This window comes from Somniosus microcephalus, chromosome 12, assembly GCF_052327205.1.
Source record: "Somniosus microcephalus isolate GS21.2 chromosome 12, FLI_Smic_1.0, whole genome shotgun sequence".
Lineage (NCBI taxonomy): Eukaryota > Metazoa > Chordata > Chondrichthyes > Squaliformes > Somniosidae > Somniosus > Somniosus microcephalus.
In genome coordinates, this window is record NC_140998.1 from 65,437,987 (window position 1) to 65,461,623 (window position 23,637).

The window sequence follows — 23,637 nt, forward strand, 5'->3', positions numbered from 1 at the left end:
CCTGATCTATTTAAATGTGAGATATTTATTTAAAATGTTTCGGTAACACTCATAACTGTTGGAAAAATATTTGGCAAAGGAAGAAAGATGAAAATTTGTTTTGTTTTTCCTGTTATATTTCTTGGCATTTGTTAAATAGTAAAGAGCTGCTTCCCTGTATGCAGAGTTTTTTTTTTAAACTAGTAACTTACCCCACAGTATGCTAGGAGAATGCTCATTTCCCAGTAAACAATCAAAACTCCTGCAACAACCCTTGAGATCTTACAAACTTCTTTCCAAATTCTTTCAGTGAAGATGTGCACTACGTCCTGTCTGACCCATCATGAGCAATGCTACAAGAAATCTGCTAGTTAATTTAACAATTTAACTTTTCACTTAGAAAGATCAATACATCAAAGCAATTTATATATTCCATATGGCTGCAATTGTTTTTTTTAATGCAATACAATCTCAGGAGCGCTTGGGAAGTTTAAAAAAAAGTTACCTTTCATCTTGATCACATTCTGCCTTATAACAATTATGCTACTGTTTGAGCAGAATAAAAATTAAATGAAGTTGTCATGACTAACAAAAAGATGCAAATACATTCAATATCTAATACAAAACTCTTTCGAGCAGTTATAAACAGAAAAAATTTATTTCCAAAGTCAACCTGCAGTACTTACAATTTAAACTGAACAGAGATTATAACCAGTTTCACCTGGGGCTTCACGTCCTTTTCCACCCTGAATATCGTTACCTGTGTTTGAGAATTCCAAAAGACTCCATTGACTTATCATTTGCAGCATCGTAGAAAAGCGGAGAAAGATCAGAATTGAGTTGCACAGGAAACCATGATCTCTTTTAGTGTTCTATGTATAAATCTTACTGTAGGTTCATCCTGCTTATGTTTTCCTACTCATTGTTTATAGTGAAAAACAACACAGTTTCTCAGACTAGTTTTAAAGCAGTTAGGAGAATCACAATGTGCTGCAAATCACTTTCTAACAAGTGCTTGCTTCAGGACCACAACTTTATTTGTTGGCCTTTATCTAGTACATGGGATGTACATATTAACAGGTGTTAATAAAAGGTCAGTGCCTGCACAATACATTCTACTAATGGAACAGAGCATTGGTTTTTTGCATAACACAACGGAAACAGGCTCTAATAGAAATTACATCAGACTTTAGCATCCGGCAGTACATTTCAAAAAATAAACATTGTGACTAAAACGGGTTTAAGTTGATTAACACCATTGAATCACGGTACTATAATTTTGATACTACATGATTTCATTACAGTTATACGATACAATTATACAAAATGTGTTAACATCAAAGAATACAACCAAATTAAGATAGCAAACAAAAAAAACTATCTCAAAACTTTATACAGGAAATAACTCTGAAATATGCATGTAGTACAGTTACTGCCAATTCTATGATTTTAAAGAAACTATTACAAGCAAAAAATTCAAACTCCAAAAGAAATCACATAGCATCTGCATTACTAGCGTATCCAAATGAGTGTACAATATGCACACCTGGAAAATACAAAATTAAAAATGTGAATTGCTCTAAGCACTGGGAGAGTGTCATATTTATATGAATGCTGAAATAAGTCCAATTTTTAGCACTGTCAGGTAAAGAACTGACTTTGATAAATGCAAGTTCATCAGGGCTTTTTTCCCCCAGAGTAATGTGTTGGTTAGAAAACACCAAGGTGTTATTGAAACAGGAATACAGGACAAAAACAGGAAGAGCATCCTAGCATCATCTCCAACTTTTTGACTACTTTATCAAAACAAGTCTTTTTTTGTTATGCAAGAGTTATTTAAAATTCTTCTCTAGAAATATACAAAGGGAAGGTCAACATTATGCCCAAATGTGGTCATATAATGCCCTGTTAAGGGCTAGGTTCTTCCCTCCTGGAGAATCTACTGGTTGTTTTTGGCCTTGGCATGTGTTAAGATGTGAGACTTCAGATTAGTTGATTGGGCAAACTTCTTATTACAGCCATCAAAAGGACAAACATATGGCCTGTCTCCAGTATGGATTCGCACATGAGTGCGCAAATTGAAGTCCAGGGAGAAGCGTTTTCCACATCCTTCAAATGTACACTGGTTCAAAACAAAACAAAACATTTTATTGGCAAAGAGTTCCCCATGGTTCACATTAAACACAAGAAAATGTACACATAGCAAAAATTAAGTGAATTCTACCTTTCTGGACTTCATATTTCAAAAAGTAGACTGGGAAGAAATGGGACAGGTTTGGGTCATCACGTCATGGGTTGAATGCAGGGAAAGCTCTCTGCACTCTGTCCCAAATGTCGGAAGAATACCTTGTATCAATGTGACCACTTCCCACCCTCAGACATTGATGCCACCACAGCAAGGGTGCTGCACAAATGAAACGCAGTTTGATGTTGTGCATTCACATTTACTTAGATTAATTGAAAGTAAGCAAACCAATTTCATTTAGGGCCTTTGGAGAGCAGAGACTTGTAGCTCATCAATCTTTGACAGGTCCAAGCCAAGGCCTCCGAGGTGAAAGGACAGTCTTCTAACACACTGCATTATCCAGCATCCATTCCACTAAATTTCTAATATATTACAGCAGTGACTTTATGTCATCAATTTAGTAATGGAATGGTGCAGGAAAACAAGATATTAAAGCAGAAAGCTGCCATTGTTAGAAGAGAAATCCACTTTGTGGAAAGTCCACCTAACCAGCAGCAGCTATATAGGATTAAAGTGGATTAACAAAATGCTATTTTGTCACATCAGTAAAAGTTCCAGGAGCTTTCCCAATTTCGGATTATAAATGAACAGAATACATGTTTGAACACTTCATTTTTTGTTTAGTTTAAATACACAAAGCAATGCTGAACAGTTTATTCTTGTAATTGTCCCAGAACAACATTTCTGCAAAACCATTGAATTTCTAAACACATCTATCTGCACATAAATTCAATGTTGACAATTAAACTAGCAATAGAAGAGAGCAGGCAACACCTCACAGCCTTTACCTGGAAGGGTTTTTCTCCAGTATGAACAAGCTGATGTCGCTTCAGTTTTGAGCTCTCCACAAAAGCTTTTCCGCACTCAGCACAGACATGCACTCGTGGGCCGTGGGTATGCAAATGCTTTCTCATGGCAGAGTTATCTCTAAACATTTTAGTGCAACCCTGAAAAATTAACAAACATCTTTGTTAAGAAATTGTGTTTGTAATAACCTACAACAAACTAAACCAGATACCAATGCACTAAGACTACGGAGATTGGTTTTCCAACAAGCTGATTTTGATCAGTTATTCCTCATTGTTAAATGAATTGTCTCCTCCTTTTAGATTTCCCACATACAATTTTGTATACCAGTCTGAACAGCTGGATTGAGACTACCCAAACCCCTACTATTCCATCAGTCTGGGTAGAATTTTAACGCTCGTGCTAGAGGTGGAAGTATTTCACAACTTTAGAAACAGCACTGGTCAACCTCTGATACATAAAAACACAGCAAAATAAGAAGGGTTGTTCAGTAGCAAGTAACTTCATTGGCCACCAACAGAACTCGACTACGCCCAGATGGGTACATTCAAGATGCAGTGCAGTAGGGATAAAGCTTACAAACTACACGCAATGAATGAGTTGAACAAAGGGAGCAAATTACTGTCCAATATGATGCGAGTTAATAAAATAAAAGGGAATAAGATGAATGCAAAGATAGGAAAACCAAAGGATATAATTTTTCACTGAAGTCAAGAATAACTTGTTCACACTTGTTAATTTATGAAAATGTCCTTGCATAGATCAGTAAATATTGCTTTAATTCAAGATTCAAAAGGGAATGACATCAATCCCTGATTTAGCTGCAGGCAGAGGTACATTGGTTTAAAAGCAGATAAACATGAAGAACAGGTCCAATCAGATCTCAAGAAAAGACATTTCACCCCATCATTCTGATCCAAGGCAAGCTAGATAGGCGGAGCGGCTTATTCATTCCACTAATATTGAAATGGGCAAAGACCTAAACGTCTTAAAAAAACAAAATTCTCAAGCTTTCCAAATTCAGCCATATCATGCTATTCAGTAGGCAGTCTCCTTTAGAATTTCCAAAGTCTTTCTCTACCCGATTAGCATTATAGAAATGCAAGTTGTTGTATAGCACACAGTTGCTATATAGAATACAGGCAGCACACACACATTTTTGGCATTAATTCATCACACCCCAGAAGTTTCTAATCTGAGCCATGCTGCTGTGGGCAAGAACAGACCAGTCATGCAAACAGCGTTCAAGCCAACATACGGAAAACACATTTACTTTGGTTTACACTATTGCAAAGCTATAATCAAGTCATCATAGATTTGTACCATGCTGGACGGAACATGCCACGACAGTGTTGTCACTTTGAACTTTTGCCCCTTGCAGGCAGGAGATCCAAAGCAGAGCTACCCATTTCTTGCTGGAGTAGGATTGCTGAAACTTAGAATAGGCTACAGGAAATCTATAACCTCAAATATTTCAGTGTTCCAGGAGCTATCAGGGCACAATTTGAGTCATCTGTCCTCATCACAGTTGTCCCTGGAAACAACCAGTTATCCCAATATAAGGTGTGTGTGTGTAAGAGAAGTTACAAAGTAAGAAATTCTGTATTTGACACAAGGATTTTAACACAATATTTATTACATGGGCCAAGTGAATAGGTATATTGGTAATTTATTCGGTGTTCTACAACAGTGCAAAACCTACTGCTGCTGACATTACAAAGGAATCCTTCACCACTGGCCACATTGTTTATTTTCAAAATCAGGCACAACTATTATAGATTGTTTCAGCAGACAAATATTAGTTTTATTTACGTCACATAGCTCACTCACATTAGCAACTGGAGTTAAATTAGATCCTAAATAGGATATTCAGTCAAAACTCACTGGATTTGGTTATTGAACCTGGTCCCAAGATGAAAAAAACACATCTCTGTGGTAGAATTGAAGTTAGGACTAATTCTTAGATACTACACTGTAAGGCTACCAAACCTGCTCTGCTGCATAGAATGGTACAGCACAGAAGGAGGCGGCCATTCGGCCCATCGAGTCTGCGCTGGCTCTTTCACAGAGCAATCCAGTTAGTCCCACTCCCCGCTCTTTCCCCATATCCCTGCAATTTTTTCTCCTTCAATTATTTATCCAATTCCCTTTTGAAGGCTACTATTGAATCTGTATCCACCACCCTATCAGGCAGTGCATTCCAAATCCTAACCACTCGTTGTGTAACAAATGTTTTTCCTCATTGCCTCTGGTTCTTTTGCCAATCACCATAAATCTGTGCCCTCTCGTTATCGACCCTTCAGCCATTGGAAACAGTTTCTATTTATTTACTCTCTAAATCCTTCATGATTTTAACCACCTCTATCAAATCTCCCCTTAGCCTTTTCTGCTCCGAAGAGAACAACCCCAACATCTCTAGTCTATCCACGTAACTATATTGCATCATCTCTGGAACCATTCTAGTAAATCTCTTCTGTACCCTTCCCAAAGTGTGGTGCCCAGAATTGGACACAATATTACAGCTGGGGCAAAACTAGTGTTTTATATATAAGTTAACATAACGTCCTGGCTTTTGTACTCTATGCTTCTATTTATAAAGCCCAGGATCCCTTATGCTTTATTAACCTGTCCTGCCACCTTCAAAGATTTGTGCATATATTATATTCGAGACTGACTTATTGCCTAGCGCCACAATTTAATGTGCTTTCGTGATACTGATAATGGCTAAAAGGTAATAAAAACTGCGACTTAGCTTTGGCTCAGTGGTAGAAGTCTCGCCTCAGAGTCAGAAGGTTGTGCGTTCAATTCTCACTCCAGAGACTTGAGCACATAATCCAGGCTGACACTTTAGTGCTGCACTGTCAGATGTGCCGTGAAAACGAGGCCCCGCTGCCCTCTCAGGTGGACATAAAACATCCCATAGCACTATACGAGAGCGCGAGCAGGGAGTTCCGAGGCCGTGAAAGGTGCTATATAAATACATAATCTTTCTTTATGGTAGCGCATGCTTCTATTATTTTTAATTCAGGTCTGTCCACTAGTTTGGCCAGTTACAATAAGCACAACTAAAAGACATACATTTTCTTCTGACTAACAATATTCACTATTACATAAACAATTTTGAAGATATATTTTAACTACATCCATTACACCAATTGACACCTTTTTGTTAGATGCAAAACAAAATCTTCAAAAGAAAAAGAGAAAACCTGTCATTGACCTGGAGCAAGAAACTTACAGGTCAGATATTAACCTGGAGCAGACATTCTCAACCAACTAAAATTGACTGATCTCAGCAGTTTGTACAACTGCCTGTATTTGCTTATTTAGAAGTGGCTTTAAAGGGCCTGGTCAGTTTTGCATTTAAACATCACAACTGCTGCCAGACTTCTATTACCCATCAAAGGCTACTAGTAAACAGGAAAGTTCTGGTGGCGCTCGACTGATAAATGGAGCAGACAAGGTGTCGATTAGAATGTTGGAGCCAAATTAAGGCACTGTGACTCTAGGAACAGACAACTTGGAATTCAGACAGGAAAATCCAACTAACCTATATTTCACAGAAGCACAGACATGGGGTATGCATTTGTTAGACTTCAAAGACGACAGACAGGCTGGTGAAATAGGTGGACACGTGGCAGATGACATTTAATGCAGAAAAGTGCAAAGTGATACATTTTGGTAGGAAGAATGAGGAGAGGCAATATAATCTAAAGGGTACAATCCTAAAGGGCGTACATGAACAGAGCCACCTGTGGGTTTATGTGCACAAATCGTTGAAGGTGGCAGGCCAGGTTAAGAAAGCAGTTAAAAAAAAGCATACGGGATCCTGGGCGTCATAAATAAAGGTATATAGAGTACAAAGGCAAGGAAGTTATGATGAACCTTTATAAAACACTGGTTTGGCCTCAACTGGAGTATTGTGCCCAATTCTGGGCACCGCACTTTAGGAAGGATGTGAAGGCCTTAGAGAGGGTGCAGAATAGATTTACGAGAATGTTTCCAGGGATGAGGGATTTCAGTAAGTGGACAGGCTAGAGAAGCTGGGATTGTTCTTCTTAGAGCAGAGACGGTTGAGAGGAGATTTGATAGGTGTTCAAAATCATGAGGGGTCGAGACAGAGAGAAACTGTTTCCATTGGAGAAAGGGTTGAGAACCAGAGGACACAGATTTAAGACGATTGGCAAAAGAACCAAAGGCGACATGAGGAAAAGCTTTTTTTAACGCAGCGAGTGGTTAGGATCTGGAATGCACTGCCTGAAAGGGTGGTGGAGGCAGATTCAATCGTGGCTTTCAAAAGGGAATTGCATAAGTACCTGAAGGAAAAAAAATTGCAGGGCTACAGGGAATGGGTGGGTGTGTGGACTAGCTGAAGTGCTCTTGCAGAAAACTGGCACGGACTCAACGGGCTGAATGGTTACAGCACGGAAGGAGGTCATTCTATGATTCTATGTGGTCAAAACTAATTATATAAAATATGTGGTAGAGGTGATACTGATCATCAGCATGCTAATGCTCCAAAAATCATATACGCATTGTGGTTCACAGAAATCATACCAATGAATCATACCACAGGGAACTCAGAAGTGTTTAATTGGGAGGTTCCATACTAATCCAGTCAACCATGTCTTATTATGCAGTGTCTACTTATATCACTTGTGGTGTACAGATCAAAGGTTTATGGGTCTTGCCAGGCACTGCTGCAATGACACTTATTGAGCAGACACACGCAGTTTCATCCTGCTAAGCCAATCAGCTACCCAATTTATCCACATTACATAAGAACATAAGAAATAGGAGCAGGCCAATCGGCCCCTCGAGCCTGCTCCGCCATTCAATAAGATCATGGCTGATCTGATCCTAACCACCAATCTACTATCACAGAACCATCTCCTGAATCTAACAGAATTAGACACACGAAATAGGAGCAGGATCAGGCTACACGGCCCCTGGGCCCGCTCCGCTACCCACAGGGCCATGACCGATCCGAACCTAGACTCATGTCCAAATTCCTGCCCGCTCCCCGTAACCCTTAATTCCCTTTACTTCTAGGAAACTGTCTATTTCTGTTTTAAATTTATGTAATGATGTAGCTTCTACAGCTTTTTGGGGCAGCATATTCCATGGACCTACCACCCTCCGAGTGAAGTAGTTCCTCCTCATCTCAGTTTTGAAAGAGCAGCCCCTTATTCTAAGACTATGCCCCCTAGTTCTAGTTTCACCCATCATCGGGAACATCCTCCCCGCATCCACCCGATCCAACCCCTTCACAATCTTATGTTTCAATAAGATCGCCTCTCATTCTTCTGAACTCCAATGAGTAGAGTCCCAATCTACTCAACCTCTCCTCATATGTCCATCCCCTCATCCCCGGGATTAACGGAGTGAACCTTCTTTGTACTGACTCGAGAGCAAGTATGTCCTTTCTTAAGTATGGACACCAAAACTGTACGCAGTATTCCAGGTGCGGTCTCACCAATACCTTGTACAACTGAAGTAATACCTCCCTATTTTTATATTCTATCCCCCTAGCAATGAAAGCCAACATTCCATTGGCCTTCTTAATCACTTGCTGCACCTGCATACTAACCTTTTGAGTTTCGTGCACCAGGACCCCCAGATCCCTTTGTACTTCAGTACTTTCCAGTTTCTTGCCATTAAGATAATAGCTTGCTCTACGATTTTTCCTGCCAAAGTGCATAACCTCACACTTTCCAGTATTGTATTCCATCTGCCAAATCTCTGCCCACTTACTTAACCTGTCTATGTCCCCTTGCAGGTTTTTTATGTCCTCCTCACTCACTACTTTCCCTCCCATCTTAGTATCATCTGCAAACTTTGATATGTTACACTCGGTCCCCTCCTCCAAATCGTTAATATAGATTGTAAAGAGTTGGGGACCCAGCACGGACCCCTGCGGAACACCACTTGTTACTGATTGCCAGTCTGAGAATGAACCATTTATCCCAACTCTCTGCCTTCTGTTAGATAGCCAATCCTCTATCCATGCCAGAATATTACCCCCAATCCCGTGATTTTTTATCTTAAGCAATAATCTTTTGTGTGGCACCTTGTCAAATGCCTTTTGGAAGTCTAAATACACTACGTCCACTGGTTCCCCTTTATCCACCCTATATGTTACTTCCTCAAAGAACTCCAGCAAATTTGTCAAACATGACTTCCCCTTCATAAAACCGTGCTGACTTTGTCCTATTAAATTTTGATTATCCAAATGTCCTGTTACTGTCTCCTTAATAATGGACTCCAAAATTTTACCTACCACAAATGTTAGGCTAACTGGTCTATAGTTTCCAGCCTTCTGTCTACTGCCCTTTTTAAATAAGGGTGTTACATTAGTAGTTTTCCAGTCTGCCGGGACCTTTGCTGAGTCCAGGGAGTTTTGGAAAATTATTACCAATGCATCCACAATCCCTACCGCCACTTCCCTCAAGACCCTAGTATGTAAGCCATCAGGTCCAGGTGATTTATCCGCCTTGAGTCCCATTATTTTACCGAGTACCACTTCCTTAGTGATTTTGATTGTGTTTAGTTCCTCCCCCCCTATAGCCCCGTTTGTCCAGTGTTGGGATATTCGTAGTGTCTTCTACTGTAAAGACTGATACAAAATATTCACTCAGTGTTTTTGCCATCTCCATATTTCCCACCATTAATTTCCTGGTCTCATCCTCGAAGGGACCAACATTTACTTTAGCCACCCATTTTCTTTTTATATAACTATAAAAACTCTTATCGGTTTTTATATTTTTTTGCTAATTTACTTTCATAATCTATCTTCCCTTTCTTAATCAATCTTTTTGTTATTTTTTGCTGTCTTTTAAAGTTTTCCCAATCCTCTATCCTCCCACTAGATTTGGCTACCTTATATGCCCTTGTTTTTAGTTGAATACTATCCTTAATTTCTTTACTTAGCCACGGATGGCTGTCTTTTCTTTTACACCCTTTTCTTCTCAGTGGAATATATATTTTTTGGAAGTTGTAAAATAACTCCTTAAATATACACCACTGATCATGTATCGTCTTACCCTTTAATCTATTTTCCCAATCCACTCTACTCAATTCCGCTCTCATACCTTCATAGTCTCCTTTATTCAAGCTTAGCACGCTTGTTTGAGATCCAACCTTCTCACCCTCTAACTGAATATGGAATTCAACCATGTTATGGTCACTCATTCCAAGGGGATCCTTTGCTGGGACATTTTTAATTAATCCTGTCTCGTTACACAGGACCAGATCTAAGGTTGCTTGCCCCCTGGTCGGTTCAGTTACATACTGCACAAGAAACCCATCCCTAATACACTCAATGAACTCATCCTCAAGGCAGCCCTGCCCAATTTGATTTGTCCAATTAATATGATAGTTAAAATCCCCCATAATTATAGATGTTCCCTTATTACAAGCCTCAACTATTTCCTGATTGATACTCTGTCCAACAGAGTTGCAACTATTTGGAGGCCTATAGACCACGCCCACTAGTGTTTTTTTCTCCTTATTATTCCTTATCTCCACCCAAACTGTTTCATTATCCTGATCTTTTGACCCAATATCATTTCTCTGTGTTGCAGTGATTCCTTCCTTTATTAACATAGCCACCCCACCTCCCCTTCCTTCCTGCCTGTCCTTCCTGATCGTTAAATAACCTGGTATGTTTAATTCCCAGGCATTGTCACCCTGCAGCCATGTTTCTGTAATGGCCACAAGATCATACCCATATGTAGTTATTTGTGCCATTAACTAGTCTATTTTGTTACGAATGCTACGTGCATTCAGATAGAGAACTTTCAAATATGTTTTGTGACACTTAGTTCCTGCTTCTGCCCTTTTTATTACTTTACTTTTTACTCCATACCTTCTGCCCCTTCCTGACACGCTCTGGTTTTTAATTTCCCCACTGCTACCGAAGTCTATGACCTTCTCTGTTGTCATTTGTATTATTTGCTCTCTAGGAACCTCCCCCCCACTAGTTAGTTTAAAGCCCTCTCTACAGCCCTAGTTATATGATCCGCCAGGACTCTAGTCCCAGCACTGGCCAAGTGAAGCCTGTCCCAACGGAACAGCTCCCTCCTGCCCCAGTACTGGTGCCAGTGTCCCAGGAAGCAAAACCCATTTCTCCCACACCAGGCTTTGAGTCACGCATTTAACTCTGTAATTTTATTTGTCCTAGCCAAATTCGCTCGTGGCTCAGGTACCCTTGTGGTTCTGCTTTTTAATTTGGCCCCTAGCTGCTCAAACTCCCTCAGCAGAACTTGCTTCCTTGTCCTATCTATGTCGTTGGTACCAACATGGACCACGACAACTGGATCCTCCCCCTCCCACTGCAAGTTTCTCTCCAGCCCAGAGGAGATGTCCTTAACCCTGGCACCGGGCAGGCAACACAGCCTTCGGGACTCTCGCTCTCGGCTGCAAAGAACTCTATCTATCCCCCTAACTATACTATCCCCTACCACTACAACATTTCTTTTAACTCCCCCCACTTGAATGGCCCCCCCGCTCCACGGTGCTGTGGCCAGGCTGCTCATCCTCCCTGCAGTCCCTGTTCCCATCCTCACAGGGAGTAAGAGCCTCGAACCTGTTGGACAAGTGCAAGGGCTTGTGGATTTTCATAGAATCATTGAATGTTACAGAACAGAAACAGGCCACCTGACCCATCAATTCTGGGTTGGAGTTTTTCTTCATCAGACAAATGGTCAAATAACATTCTCTCTTGTTTGTGACAGTTATTCATATTTTAACTACTGTGTAAAGAAATGTTTCTGACCTCCCCTTTAATTCCTTGTACTCACCAACCAGCTGAAACAATCTGATCACTAGTGATCTGATTCTAACCCTTCATAATGAAGGCCTGTGTCGGGTCACCCCCCTAACCTCATCACCTCAGTTGAAAAAAGCCCCAGCTTCTTAAGTCTCTCTTAATAACTAATGTTCCATCCCTGGTAACATCTTAATGAGGCTACACTGCACCCTTTCCATTGCTTTTATATCCTTCCTATAAAATAGGGTGCCCAAGTTATACACAATATTCTAACTGTAGTCCAAGGTCTTGTACAAATTTAACATTTGCCACCTTGTTTTGTATTTTATACCTCTAGATACAAAACCAAGATGTCAGTTTGCCTTTTCTATGACCTTATCCTTTAACGGCTGTGCATCAGCATACCAAGGCCCACTGCCCCATTTGAAATGTTCATTTCCTTTATCTGTTTCTACTTCCAAGATGTATTACTTCACATTTTTCTTCATTAAACTGCACCTGTAATCATCTGCCCACCCCACTGGCCTATTGATGTCCTCCTGTAGTCTTTCACAATCTGTCACAATTGCCATACTCTCCAATTTGGCGTCATCAGTATTACTCCCTCAATGCCTAACTCCAGCTCACTTACATATATAGATAAATAACAAAACCCCGTGGATCAGAATCACCGTATCTAGAGTAGCCCAGGAATCAAAAGAAATACCAGAAAATCAGTGGGACATTTCATCATCAGGAATCATTTAAAAAATCTTGTCATTCCTATTTTCAAGACTCTTTACAAATAAAAGTGGCTGGATGAGGGAAAACAACATACCCCAGCCTAAATACCGTATCTTTCCAGTCCAAGAAACTTATTTTACCCCCGCCACTGAACTAGTTCTCCTCTTATGTAATTGTCTTTCCTTTTGTCTCAGTGTCACACCCTCATCCTGTCATGCGCCCTTTATTCCTCTGCCGTCATTTAATTTCATTCATCTGAGCAAATCATTGAAACCACAATTTCAGCAACATCCAACAGACTCAATACAATGGTATCTAATCATTTCATCTCCATGAAACCTTGGTTTGGTTAATGAAAATCAAGCAAATATATTTAAAATAATTAAGATGTACCATAAGAGAAGGCACACCAATAAGCAGTGAATTATGTAAAATAATCCATCAGTGCTGAAGCCAATGTAATTCAAGGTGTGTGGCCTAATGGATTATCTTCTATAAACCTCTACTTTCTGGCAGGCATCATTTATATGTAAAAGAAGCTGAGAAGATCACATTCCATTTTTTCCTATACTAACATTTTTGGGAGTACAGTCAATGTAGGAGAGTCTCTCCAGGACCCAGGTAAGGCCTTAGACCACGGGTGTCGGCGGGAGGCGCGAGCGGGAAGCTTTAAAAAGCTTCAGAGACCCAGGTAAGGCCTCAGACCGCGGGTGTCGGCAGGAGGCGCGAGCGGGAAGCTTTAAAAAGCTTCAGAGACCCAGGTAAGGTGTACCAGTCTCCAGTCTCGGACCTCAGAGGGAAGCAGAGAGGTAAAAAGTAATCCAAGTGTGACGTCACCAGAAAGCGGGTAAGTGATTGGTTGGTGAGTATTTCTCTCTTTTGACGCTTAAACTCTGGTTTCTAGAATCGGGGCAGAGGGTATTTAAGAATAATATTAATAAATTTAATTAATTACATAGAATGGGAGAACAGGTGATGTGTTGCTGCTGCAATATGTGGGAGCTGGTGGACACCATTGATGCTCACGGTGATCACATTTGCAGTAAGTGTTGGCTGCTCGAGGAATTCCGGCTCCGTGTTGAAGAGCTGGAGTCCGAGTTTCAAACACTGAGACACATCAGGGACGGGGAGAGTTACCTGGACTCTGTGTATCAGGAGGTAGTCACACCAATTAGATTAATTAATTCAGATGTAGTCCGTGGCCAGGGTCAGGATGGTGTGACTAGAAGTGAGGCAGGTACGGGGATCCAGGAGGTAGTGTTGGAGGAGCCGCAGCCCTTGCTCTTGTCCAACAGGTTTGAGGCTCTTACTCCCTGTGAGGATGGGAATGGGGACTGCGGGGAGGATGAGCAGCCCGGCCACAGCACCGTGTAGCGGGGGGGCCATTCAAGTGGGGGGGGGGGGGGAGATAAAAGAAATGTTGTAGTGGTAGGGGATAGTATCATTAGGGGGATAGATAGAGTTCTTTGCAGCCGAGAGCGAGAGTCCCGAAGGCTGTGTTGCCTGCCCGGTGCCAGGGTTAAGGACATCTCCTCTGGGCTGGAGAGAAACTTGGGAGTGGGAGGGGGAGGATCCAGTTGTCGTGGTCCATGTTGGTACCAACGACATAGATAGGACAAGGAAGGAGGTTCTGCTGAGGGAGTTTGAGCAGCTAGGGGTCAAATTAAAAAGCAGAACCACAAGGGTAATAATCTCTGGATTACTACCTGAGCGACGTGCAAATTTGGCTAGGGTAAATAAAATTAGAGAGTTAAATACGTGGCTCAAAGCCTGGTGTGGGAGAAATGGGTTTTGCTTCCTGGGACACTGGCATCAGTACTGGGACAGGAGAGAGCTGTTCCATTGGGACGGACTTCACTTGGCCAGTGCTGGGACTAGAGTCCTGGCAAATCGAATAACTAGGGCTGTAGAGAGGGCTTTAAACTAATTAGTGGGGGGGGGGGGGGGGGGGGGGGGGTTTTAAGAGAGCGAAAAATAAAAATGACAGCAGAGAAGGCAATAGAGCAAGGTAGCAGTGGGGGAATTAAAAACCAGAGCGTGTCAGGAAGGGGCAGAATGTATAGTGATAAAGGTAAAGTTGTAAAAGCAGGAATAAATTGTCAGAAAACATATTTGAAAGTTCTTTATCTGAATGCACGCAGCATTCGTAAAAAAATTGACGAGTTGACGGTACAAATAACTACACATGGGTATGATCTGGTGGCCATTACGGAAACATGGCTGCAAGATAATCATGACTGGGAACTAAACATGCAAGGGTATTTGACAATTAGGAAGGACAGACAGGAAGGAAAGGGAGGTGGGGTTGCTATGTTAATCAAGGATGGAATCACTGCAATAGTCAAATGATATTGGGTCAAAGGATCAGGATAGTGAAATAGTTTGGGTGGAGATAAGGAATAAGAAGGGGGAAAAGTCACTAGTGGGCATAGTCTATAGGCCTAACAGTGGCAACTCTGTTGGTTGGAGTATAAAGCAGGAAACAGTTGGGGCTTGTAATAAGGGAACAGCTTTAATAATGGGGGATTTTAACTGGACTAATCAAACTGGGCATGGCAGCCTTGAGGAAGAGTTCATATAGTGCATTAGGGACAGGTTCCTTAAGCAGTATGTAACTGAACCAACCAGGGGGCAGGCAATCTTCGGTCTGGTCCTGTGTAATGAGACAGGATTAATAAAAAAATGTCCTAGTAAAGGATCCCCTTGGAATGAGTGACCATAATATGGTTGAATTCCAAATTCAGTTTGAGGGTGAGAGAGTTGGATCTCAAACCAGCATACTGAGCTTAAATAAAGGAGACTATGAAGGTGTAGTGGCTCTTACAGAAGGTATGAGAGTAGAATTGACTAAAGTGGACTGGGAAAACAGATTAAAGTGTAAGACGGTACAAGAGCAGTGGTCTACATTCAAGGAAATATTTCACATCTTTCAAGATAAATATATTCCAGAGGAAAAAGGGGAGTAAAAGAAAAGACAGCCATCCATGGCTTAGTAAAGTAATAAAGGATAGTATCCGACTGAAAACAAGGGCATATAAAGTAGCCAAATCTACTGGGAGGATAGAAGATTGGGAAGCATTTAAAAGCCAGCAAACAATAACTAAAAGATTAATTAAGAAAGGGAAGATAGATTATGAAAGTAAACTAGCAAAAAATATAAAAACAGATAGCAAGAGTTTCTACAGCTATATAAAAAGAAAAAGGGTGGCTAAAGTGAACGTTGGTCCCTTAGAGAATGAGACCGGGAAACTAGTGGTGGGGAACATGGAGATGGCAAAGACGCTGAACAAATATTTTGTATCAGTCTTTACAGTAGAGGACACTAAAAATATCCCAACACTGGACAAACAGGGGGCAATGGAGGGGGGGGGGGGGGGGGGGGGAGGAGCTAAAGACGATTAAAATCACTAAGGAGATGGTACTCAATAAAATAATGGGACTTAAGGTGGATAAATCCCCCGGACCTGATGGCCTACATCCTAGGGTCTTGAGAGAAGTGGCAGTAGGGATTGTGGATGCATTGGTGATTATTTTCCAGAACTCCCTGGACTCAGGAAAGGTCCCGGCAGATTGGAAAACTGCTAATGTAACACCCTTATTTAAGAAGGGAAGTAGACAAAAAGCTGGAAACTATAGACCAGTTAGCCTAACATCTGTGGTTGGCAAAATGTTGGAGCCCATTATTAAGGAAACAGTAACAGAGCATTTGGATAAACATAATTTAATAGGACAGAGTCAGCATGGTTTTATGAAGGGGAAGTCATGTTTGACAAATTTGCTTGAATTCTTTGAGGATGTTACAGGGTGGATAAAGGGGAACCAGTGGATGTAGTGTATTTGGACTTCCAAAAGGCATTTGACAAGGTTCCACACAAAAGATTACTGATCAAGATAAGAAATCACGGGATTGGGGGTAATATACTGGCATGGGTGGAAGATTGGCTATCTAACAGAAAACAAAGAGTTGGGATAAAATGGTTCATTCTCGGGCTGGCAATCAGTAACTAGTGGTGTTCCGCAGGGGTCAGTGCTGGGACCCCAACTCTTTACAATCTATATTAACGATTTGGAGGAAGGGACTGAGTGCAACATATCCAAGTTTGCCGACGATACAAAGATGGGAGGGAAAGCAGTGAGTGAGGAGGACATAAAAAACCTGCAAAAGGACATAGACAGGCTAAGTGAGTGGGCAGAGATTTGGCAGATGCACTATAATGTTGGAAAGTGTGAGGTTATGCACTTTGGCAGAAAAAAATCAAAGAGCAAGTTACAGGTAGACTACCCTTTATCCGGACTTCCGAAAACCGAAACCCTCTAAAAACCGAAGGTTTTTTCGTTCAGCGTAAGTCGTGCGTACGAACGAAAAAACCTTCGGTTTTTAGAGGGTTCCGGTTTCGGAAGTTCGGATAAAGGGTAAGTCGTGCGCACGACCCCCCCGCGGACCCCACCGGCCCCGACAACCGCCGACCCCCCCGCAGACCCCGCCGGCCCCGACAACCGCCGACCCCGCCAGCCCCGACAACCGCCGGCCCCCCGCGGACCCCGACAACCGCCGGCCCCGCCAAACCCCCCGCAGACCCCGCCAACCCCCCCGCGGACCCCGCCAACCCCCCCGGCCCCGACCCCCGCCAACCCCGACTGACTTACGCTGAGCGTCAGCGTAAGTCGTGCGCACGACCCCCCGCCAACCCACCTTCCGAAATTCTCCTTTATCCGAAACTCGGCTGGTCCCGAGGTTTTCGGATAAAGGATAGTCTACCTGTATTATCTAAATGGAGAGAAACTGCAAAGTGCTACAGTACAAAGGGATCTGGGGGTCCTGGTGCATGAAACACAAAAAGTTAGTATGCAGGTGCAGCAGGTGATCGGGAAGGCCAATGGAATCTTGGCTTTTATTGCAAGGGGGATGGAGTATAAAAACAGGGAAGTCTTGCTGCAGTTATACAGGGTATTGGTGAGGCCACACCTGGAATACTGCGTGCAGTTTTGATTTCCATATTTAAGAAAAGATATACTTGCTCTCGAGGCGGTTCAGAGAAGGTTCACTCGGTTGATTCCGGAGATGAGGGGGTTGACGTATGAGGAAAGGTTGAGTAGGTTGGGACTCTACTCATTGGAGTTCAGAAGAATGAGAGGCGATCTTATCGAAACATATAAGATTGTGAGGGGGCTTGATCGGGTGGATGCGGTGAGGATGTTTCCACTGATGGGCGAGACTAGAACTCGGGGACATAATCTAAGAATAAGGGGCTGCGCTTTCAAAACTGAGATGAGGAGAAACTTCTTCACTCAGAGGGTGGTAAATCTATGGAATTTGCTACCCCAGAGAGCTGTGGAAGCTGCAACATTAAATAAATTTAAAATGGAGATAGACAGTTTCCTAGCAGATAAAGGAATTAGGGGTTACGGGGAGAGGGCAGGGAAGTGGACGTGAGTCTAGATTCGGATCAGCCATGATCCTATTGAATGGCAGAGCAGGCCCGAGGGGCCGTATGGCCTACTCCTGCTTCTACTTCTTATGTTCTTATGAAAACAAGTCTACTCGACACTATTTCTAGTACAGCTAGAGTAGCCCAGGAATCAAAAGAAATACCAGAAAATCAGTGGGACATTTCATTATCAGGAATCATTTAAAAAATCTTATAATTCCTATTTTCAAGACTCTTTACAAATAAGTGGCTGGATGAGGGAAAACAACATACCCCAGCCTAAACATCACCCGAGGCATCTTAGCACAAGGTTCAGTAACTAACTCAGCACAGACCCAGGATTGAATTTGGGACCTTCTTGGTCTGTACATCTTAGTACCATACTACAACAGCAATTTACCCAGTTACTAGGCGAGTTCCACACATTAGGTTTTTATTTTCTATAAAGTAGAATGATTGGGCACATGGCCAGAAAAAAAAAAATGTATTGTTGAACATAATTTAAACAAATGAAGTCAGTAAATTACTGGCCTGAACTGGTCAGTGCTCAATATTCCAATATTTTGTAATCAAGTGCAATAACAACACTGAGTAGCAGATCAGAAAGGCTTTAAAAAATGTATCCAACCAAAACTTGCCAAGATGAAAAATAGCTGAACCTATTAAAAACCCGAAAATCTGTATCGTTGGGTATTCATTCCAATAGTTGCCTCATTGAAAAAAACCAGTGCAGATTTAAATCGGCCGAGCAACCTCTATCTGTGTTGTAACATCCTGTGATGCAGTATTATTACATTTAGTAGATGGACCAACTTTGTCAGCTTAGCATTAGTAATAAATTGCAGATTTTATTTAGTTGCATTCTTGCTATAATTTAGGGGGTTCACAATCAAAAATCAAACAAACAAAGTGTAGCCAGTAATGAAGCACAACAGAACCGAAGAGATGGGTGAAGTCTAACAATATTACAAGTACATGCCATTCAAATAAAACGGCACTCTGTTACTCGGATGCCACACACTATGTATGGCCTGCTTCTTCAACAGTACTTCTTTGCGAGAACTCTCACTGCTGGCTGCAAATGAGATAAATTACTACAAAGATGTGCGGGTTAGGTTGATTAGCTATGATAAATTGACCCTTAGTGTTAGGGGGATTAAATACGTGGGGTTACGGGGATAGGGTGGGATATGTGTTGGTGTAGGGGTTACAGGGATCGGGTGGGATATGTGTCGGTGCAGGCTCGATGGGCCGAAATGGCCTCTATCTGCACTGTGAGGTTTCTGTGATTTCTGTGAGTAATGTAAAAACAGCTCTTGTAACCCATCAACCGCATCTTTATTCCTGAATCATCCTCGATTTTGTTAAGTAAAGAGCCTAAATAAGGTTGTTGCTGTATAATAAACTTATGGTGTCAGTACCTGACTGATATACTCACTTTGTGAGGACATGCTATGGTTCGAGGGGCATCATCTTCTTTCTGCTTCCTTGGCTTCATCCTATACAGAATATGGCAAAAATCATCAAGACACAAGAAATTAATATTTATCACAATGATTCATGAAACCCATTTTACAGTTGTTCACTCATAAATATCGATGGTTTTATAAATACATCAACTACAATTCACCTTGTAAATTGCACAACAAAACTTGTATAAAAACCAATGTCCAAAATTAAATGTTGCCTGGAGGCTAAACAACCCATCACTGAATACCCTGAAGGGGGTGTCTCCCTCAAACATAGAAGATAGGAGCAGGAGTAGGCCATTCGGCTCCTCGAGCCTGCTCCACCATTCAATGGGATCATGGCTGCCTTCTCCCCGTATCCCTTGATCCCTTTACCCTTCAGAAATATATCTAACTCCTTCTTGAATATATTTAATGAATTGTCCTCAACTGCCTTTTGTGGTAGAGAATTCCACAGGTTCACCACTCCCTGGGTGAAGAAATTCCTCCTCATCTCTGTCTTAAATGGCTTACCCGTTATCCTTAGGCGGTGACCCCTGGTTCTGGATTCCCCGGCCATCGGGAACAGCCTTCCTCCATCCAGTCTGTCCAGTCCTGTTAGAATTTCATAAGTTTCAATGCGATCCCCTCTCCTTCTAAACTCCAGCAAGCATAAGCCCAATCGACCCAATCTCTCCTCATACATCATTCCTGCCATCCCAGGTATCAGTCTGGTATATCTTCGCTGCACTCCCTCCATGGCAAGAACATCCTTCCTCAGATAAGGCGACCAAAACTGCACACAATACTCAAGGTGTGGTCTCACTAAGGCCCTGTACAACTGCAGCAAGACAACCTTGCTCCTGTACTCGAATCCTCTCGCTATGAAGGCCAACATACCATTTGCCTTCTTAACCGCCTGCTGCACCCGCGTGCTTACCTTCAGCGACTGGTGCACAAGAACACCCAGGTCTCGTTGCACTTCCCCTTCTCCTAATCTATTGCCGTTCAGATAATAATCTGCCTTTCTGTCTTTGCCACCCAAGTGGATAACCTCACATTTATCCACATTATACTGCATCTGCCATATCACCCAACCTGTCCAAATCATACTGGAGTTTCTCAGCATCCTCCTCACAGCACACACGCCCACCCAGCTTTGTGTCATCTGCAAACTTGGAGAGATATTACATCTAGTTCCCTCGTCTAGATCATTTATATATATTGTGATTGAATAGCTGAGGTCCTAGGACCGATCCCTGCGGTACCCCACTAGTCACTGCCTGCCACTCGGGAAAGAGAGCCATTTATTCCAACTCTTTGCTTCCTGTCTGCCAACCAGTTCTTTATCCAAGTCAGTACCTTAACCCAATCCCATGTGCCTTAACTTTACACGCTAATCTCTTATGCGGGACCTTATTGAAAGCCTTCTGAAAGTCCAAATACACCACATCCACTGGTTCTCCTCATCTACTCTACCAATTACATCCTCGAAAAATTCCAGATTAGTCAAGCACGATTTACCTTTTGTAAATCCATGTTGACTTTGTCCGATCCTGTCACCGTTTCTTTTATAATGGACTCTAGCATTTTCCCCACTACCGATGTCAGGCTTACTGGTCTATAATTCCCGTTTTCTCTCTACCACCATTTTTTTGAATAGTGGGGTAACATTAGCTACCCTCCAATAAATGGGAACTGTTCCAGAGTCTATTGAATTTTGGAAGATGACCAGCAATGCATCTACTATTTCTAGGGCCACTTCCTTAAGTACCCTAGGATGTAGATTATCAGGCCCTATCGGCCTTCAATCCCGTCAATTTCCCTAACAATACTGATTTCTTTCAGTTCCTCCCTCTCATTAGACCCTATGTTCCCTGACATCTCTGGGAGGTTATTTGTATCTTCCTTTGTGAAAACAGAACCAAAGTATGTATTTAATTGGTCTGCTATTTCTTTGTTCCCCATTATAAATTCCCCTGATTCTGACTGCAAGGGACCTACGCTTGACTTCACCAATGTTTTTCTATAAAAGCTTTTACAGTCAGTTTTTATGTTCCCTGCGAGCTTACTCTCATACTCTATTTTCCCCCTCGTCCTCCTTTGCTGAATCCTAAACTGCTCCCAATCCTCAGGTTTACTGCTTTTTCTGGCCAATTTATATGTCTTCTCCTTGGATCTTATGCTATCCCTAATTTCCCTCGTTAGCCACGGTTGAGTCACCTTTTTTGTTTTATTTTTATGCCAAACAGGGATGAACAAATTCTGTAGTTCATCCATGCGATCTTTGAATGTTTGCCATTGCCTATCCACCATCAACCCTTTGAGTAACATTCCCCAATCAATCCTACCCAACTCGCACCTCATACCATCGTAGTTTCCTTTATTTAAATTCAGGACCCTAGTCTCCGAGTCAACTACTTCACTCTCCATCTTAAATGAAGAATTCTATCATATTATGATCGCTCCGACCCAAGAGGCCTTGCACAAGATTGCTAATTAATCCTTTCTCATTACATAATACCCAGTCTAAGATGGCCTGATCTCTAGTTGGCTCCTCGACATATTGGTCCAGGAAACCATCTCGTATACACTCCAGGAATTCCTCCTCCACAGTATTGTTACTAATTTGGTTAGCCCAATCTATATGTAGATTAAAGTCACCCATGATAACCGCTGTGCCCTTATTGCACGCGTCTCTAATTTCCCGTTTAATGCCATCCCCAACCTCCGCATTACTGTCTGTATACCACTCCCACTAACGTTTTCTGCCCCTTGGTATTTCTCAGTTCTACCCATAAAGATGCCACATCAGAGCTAGTATCCTTCCTTTCAATTGTGTTAATCCCCTCTTTAACCAGCAATGCTACCCCACCTCCTTTTCCTTTTTGCCTATCTTTCCTGAATATTGAATACCCATGGATGTTGAATTCCCAGCCTTGGTCACCCTGGAGCCATGTTTCCGGAATCCCAATCATATCATATCCGTTTACCTCTATTTGCGCAGCTAATTCATCCACCTTATTACGAATGCTCCTCGCATTAAAACAAGGCCTTCAGGCTTGTTTTTTTTAAACACTCTTACACTTTTTAGAATTATTATTTACTGTAGCCATGTTTGATTTAAACCCTTGATTTCTCTGACTGCCACCTTTGTTTTTCTCCTTCCTTTCTTTTGCTTCTATCCTTGTTTCCCTTTCCGGTCTCCCTGCTCAGGTTTTCAACCCCCTGCCATTTTAGTTTAAACCCTCCCCCAGAGCACTAGCAAACACTCCCCCTAGGACATTGGTCCCGGTCCTGCCCAGGTGCAAGCCGTCTGGTTTGTACTGGTCCCACCTCCCCCAGAACCGGTTCCAATGTCCCAAGAATTTGAATCCCTTCCCTTTGCACCATTCCTCTAGCCACGTATTCATCCGAAATATCCTTCTATTTCTACTGACTAACACGTGGCACTGGTAGCAATCCTGAGATTACTACCTTTGAGGTCCTATTTTTTAAATTTACCTCCCAACTCCCTATATTCATGATGAACATGTCTCTTTGCCAAAGCCCATGCCAAGAGAACCTCAATTAAATAATTGAATCTTTGCATCTCCAACTGATGAAACCACCTTTCTATGTGGTATTGTGTGTCATTCATACATTTTATGGTGAGTTGTGCTACTCAGCATGTTACTTGTGAGAGCTCAAACCCAAGCATGTTAGAGGCAAATGATCAGGATAGAAGTAAAGCAGAAAGAAACTACACCGTTTAAATGGAGCAGAGGGACCATTGTTGTGCAGATACAAGAGTCATTAAAGGTAACAGTGAAAGTAAATAAGGCCAGAAAAAGCCACATTAAATCCTTGGTTTTAGATCTAGAGGCATAGAATACAAAAACAAGGAGGTAATGTTGAACTTGTACAAGACTTTAAGGCCAGTTAGAATATTGTGCAGTTTTTGGGCATCCCATTTTAGGAAAATTAAAAAAAAAAAAATGCACAGAATCACTAGAATGTTACCAGGGATAAGGGGTTACCGTTATGAAGATATGAGAATTTAGGACGAGATGGCTACACAACAGCTGAAAAGATTAAAGGGTAAACTGATGGAGATCTTCAAGTTTATGCAGGGTTATAAAGGCAAATAGTAATAGATTTTTCCCACTGATCAGTGAGATGGTAAGAGAGAACAAATTTAAGTTAAATCAAAAGAATTAATGAGACGGTTAGAAATTTAAAAAAAAAATTTTTTTA

At 41.8% G+C, this 23,637-nt stretch overlaps 1 protein-coding gene across 1 annotated transcript in view; it reads right to left on the minus strand.

Annotated features, from left to right (window-relative positions):
- Positions 1 to 618: 618 nt before the first annotated feature.
- The window catches only part of yy1a (YY1 transcription factor a), a 38,740-nt gene continuing 15,721 nt past the window's right edge, over positions 619 to 23,637 (minus strand). The window contains exons 3-5 of the mRNA XM_086002989.1: positions 19,392 to 19,452; positions 3,013 to 3,171; positions 619 to 2,101 (exon numbers count right to left, since the gene is read on the minus strand). Of these exons, the coding sequence (XP_085859115.1) occupies positions 1,919 to 2,101; positions 3,013 to 3,171; positions 19,392 to 19,452 (403 nt within the window). The 3' untranslated portion in view covers positions 619 to 1,918. The remainder of the gene's footprint in view (positions 2,102 to 3,012; positions 3,172 to 19,391; positions 19,453 to 23,637) is intronic.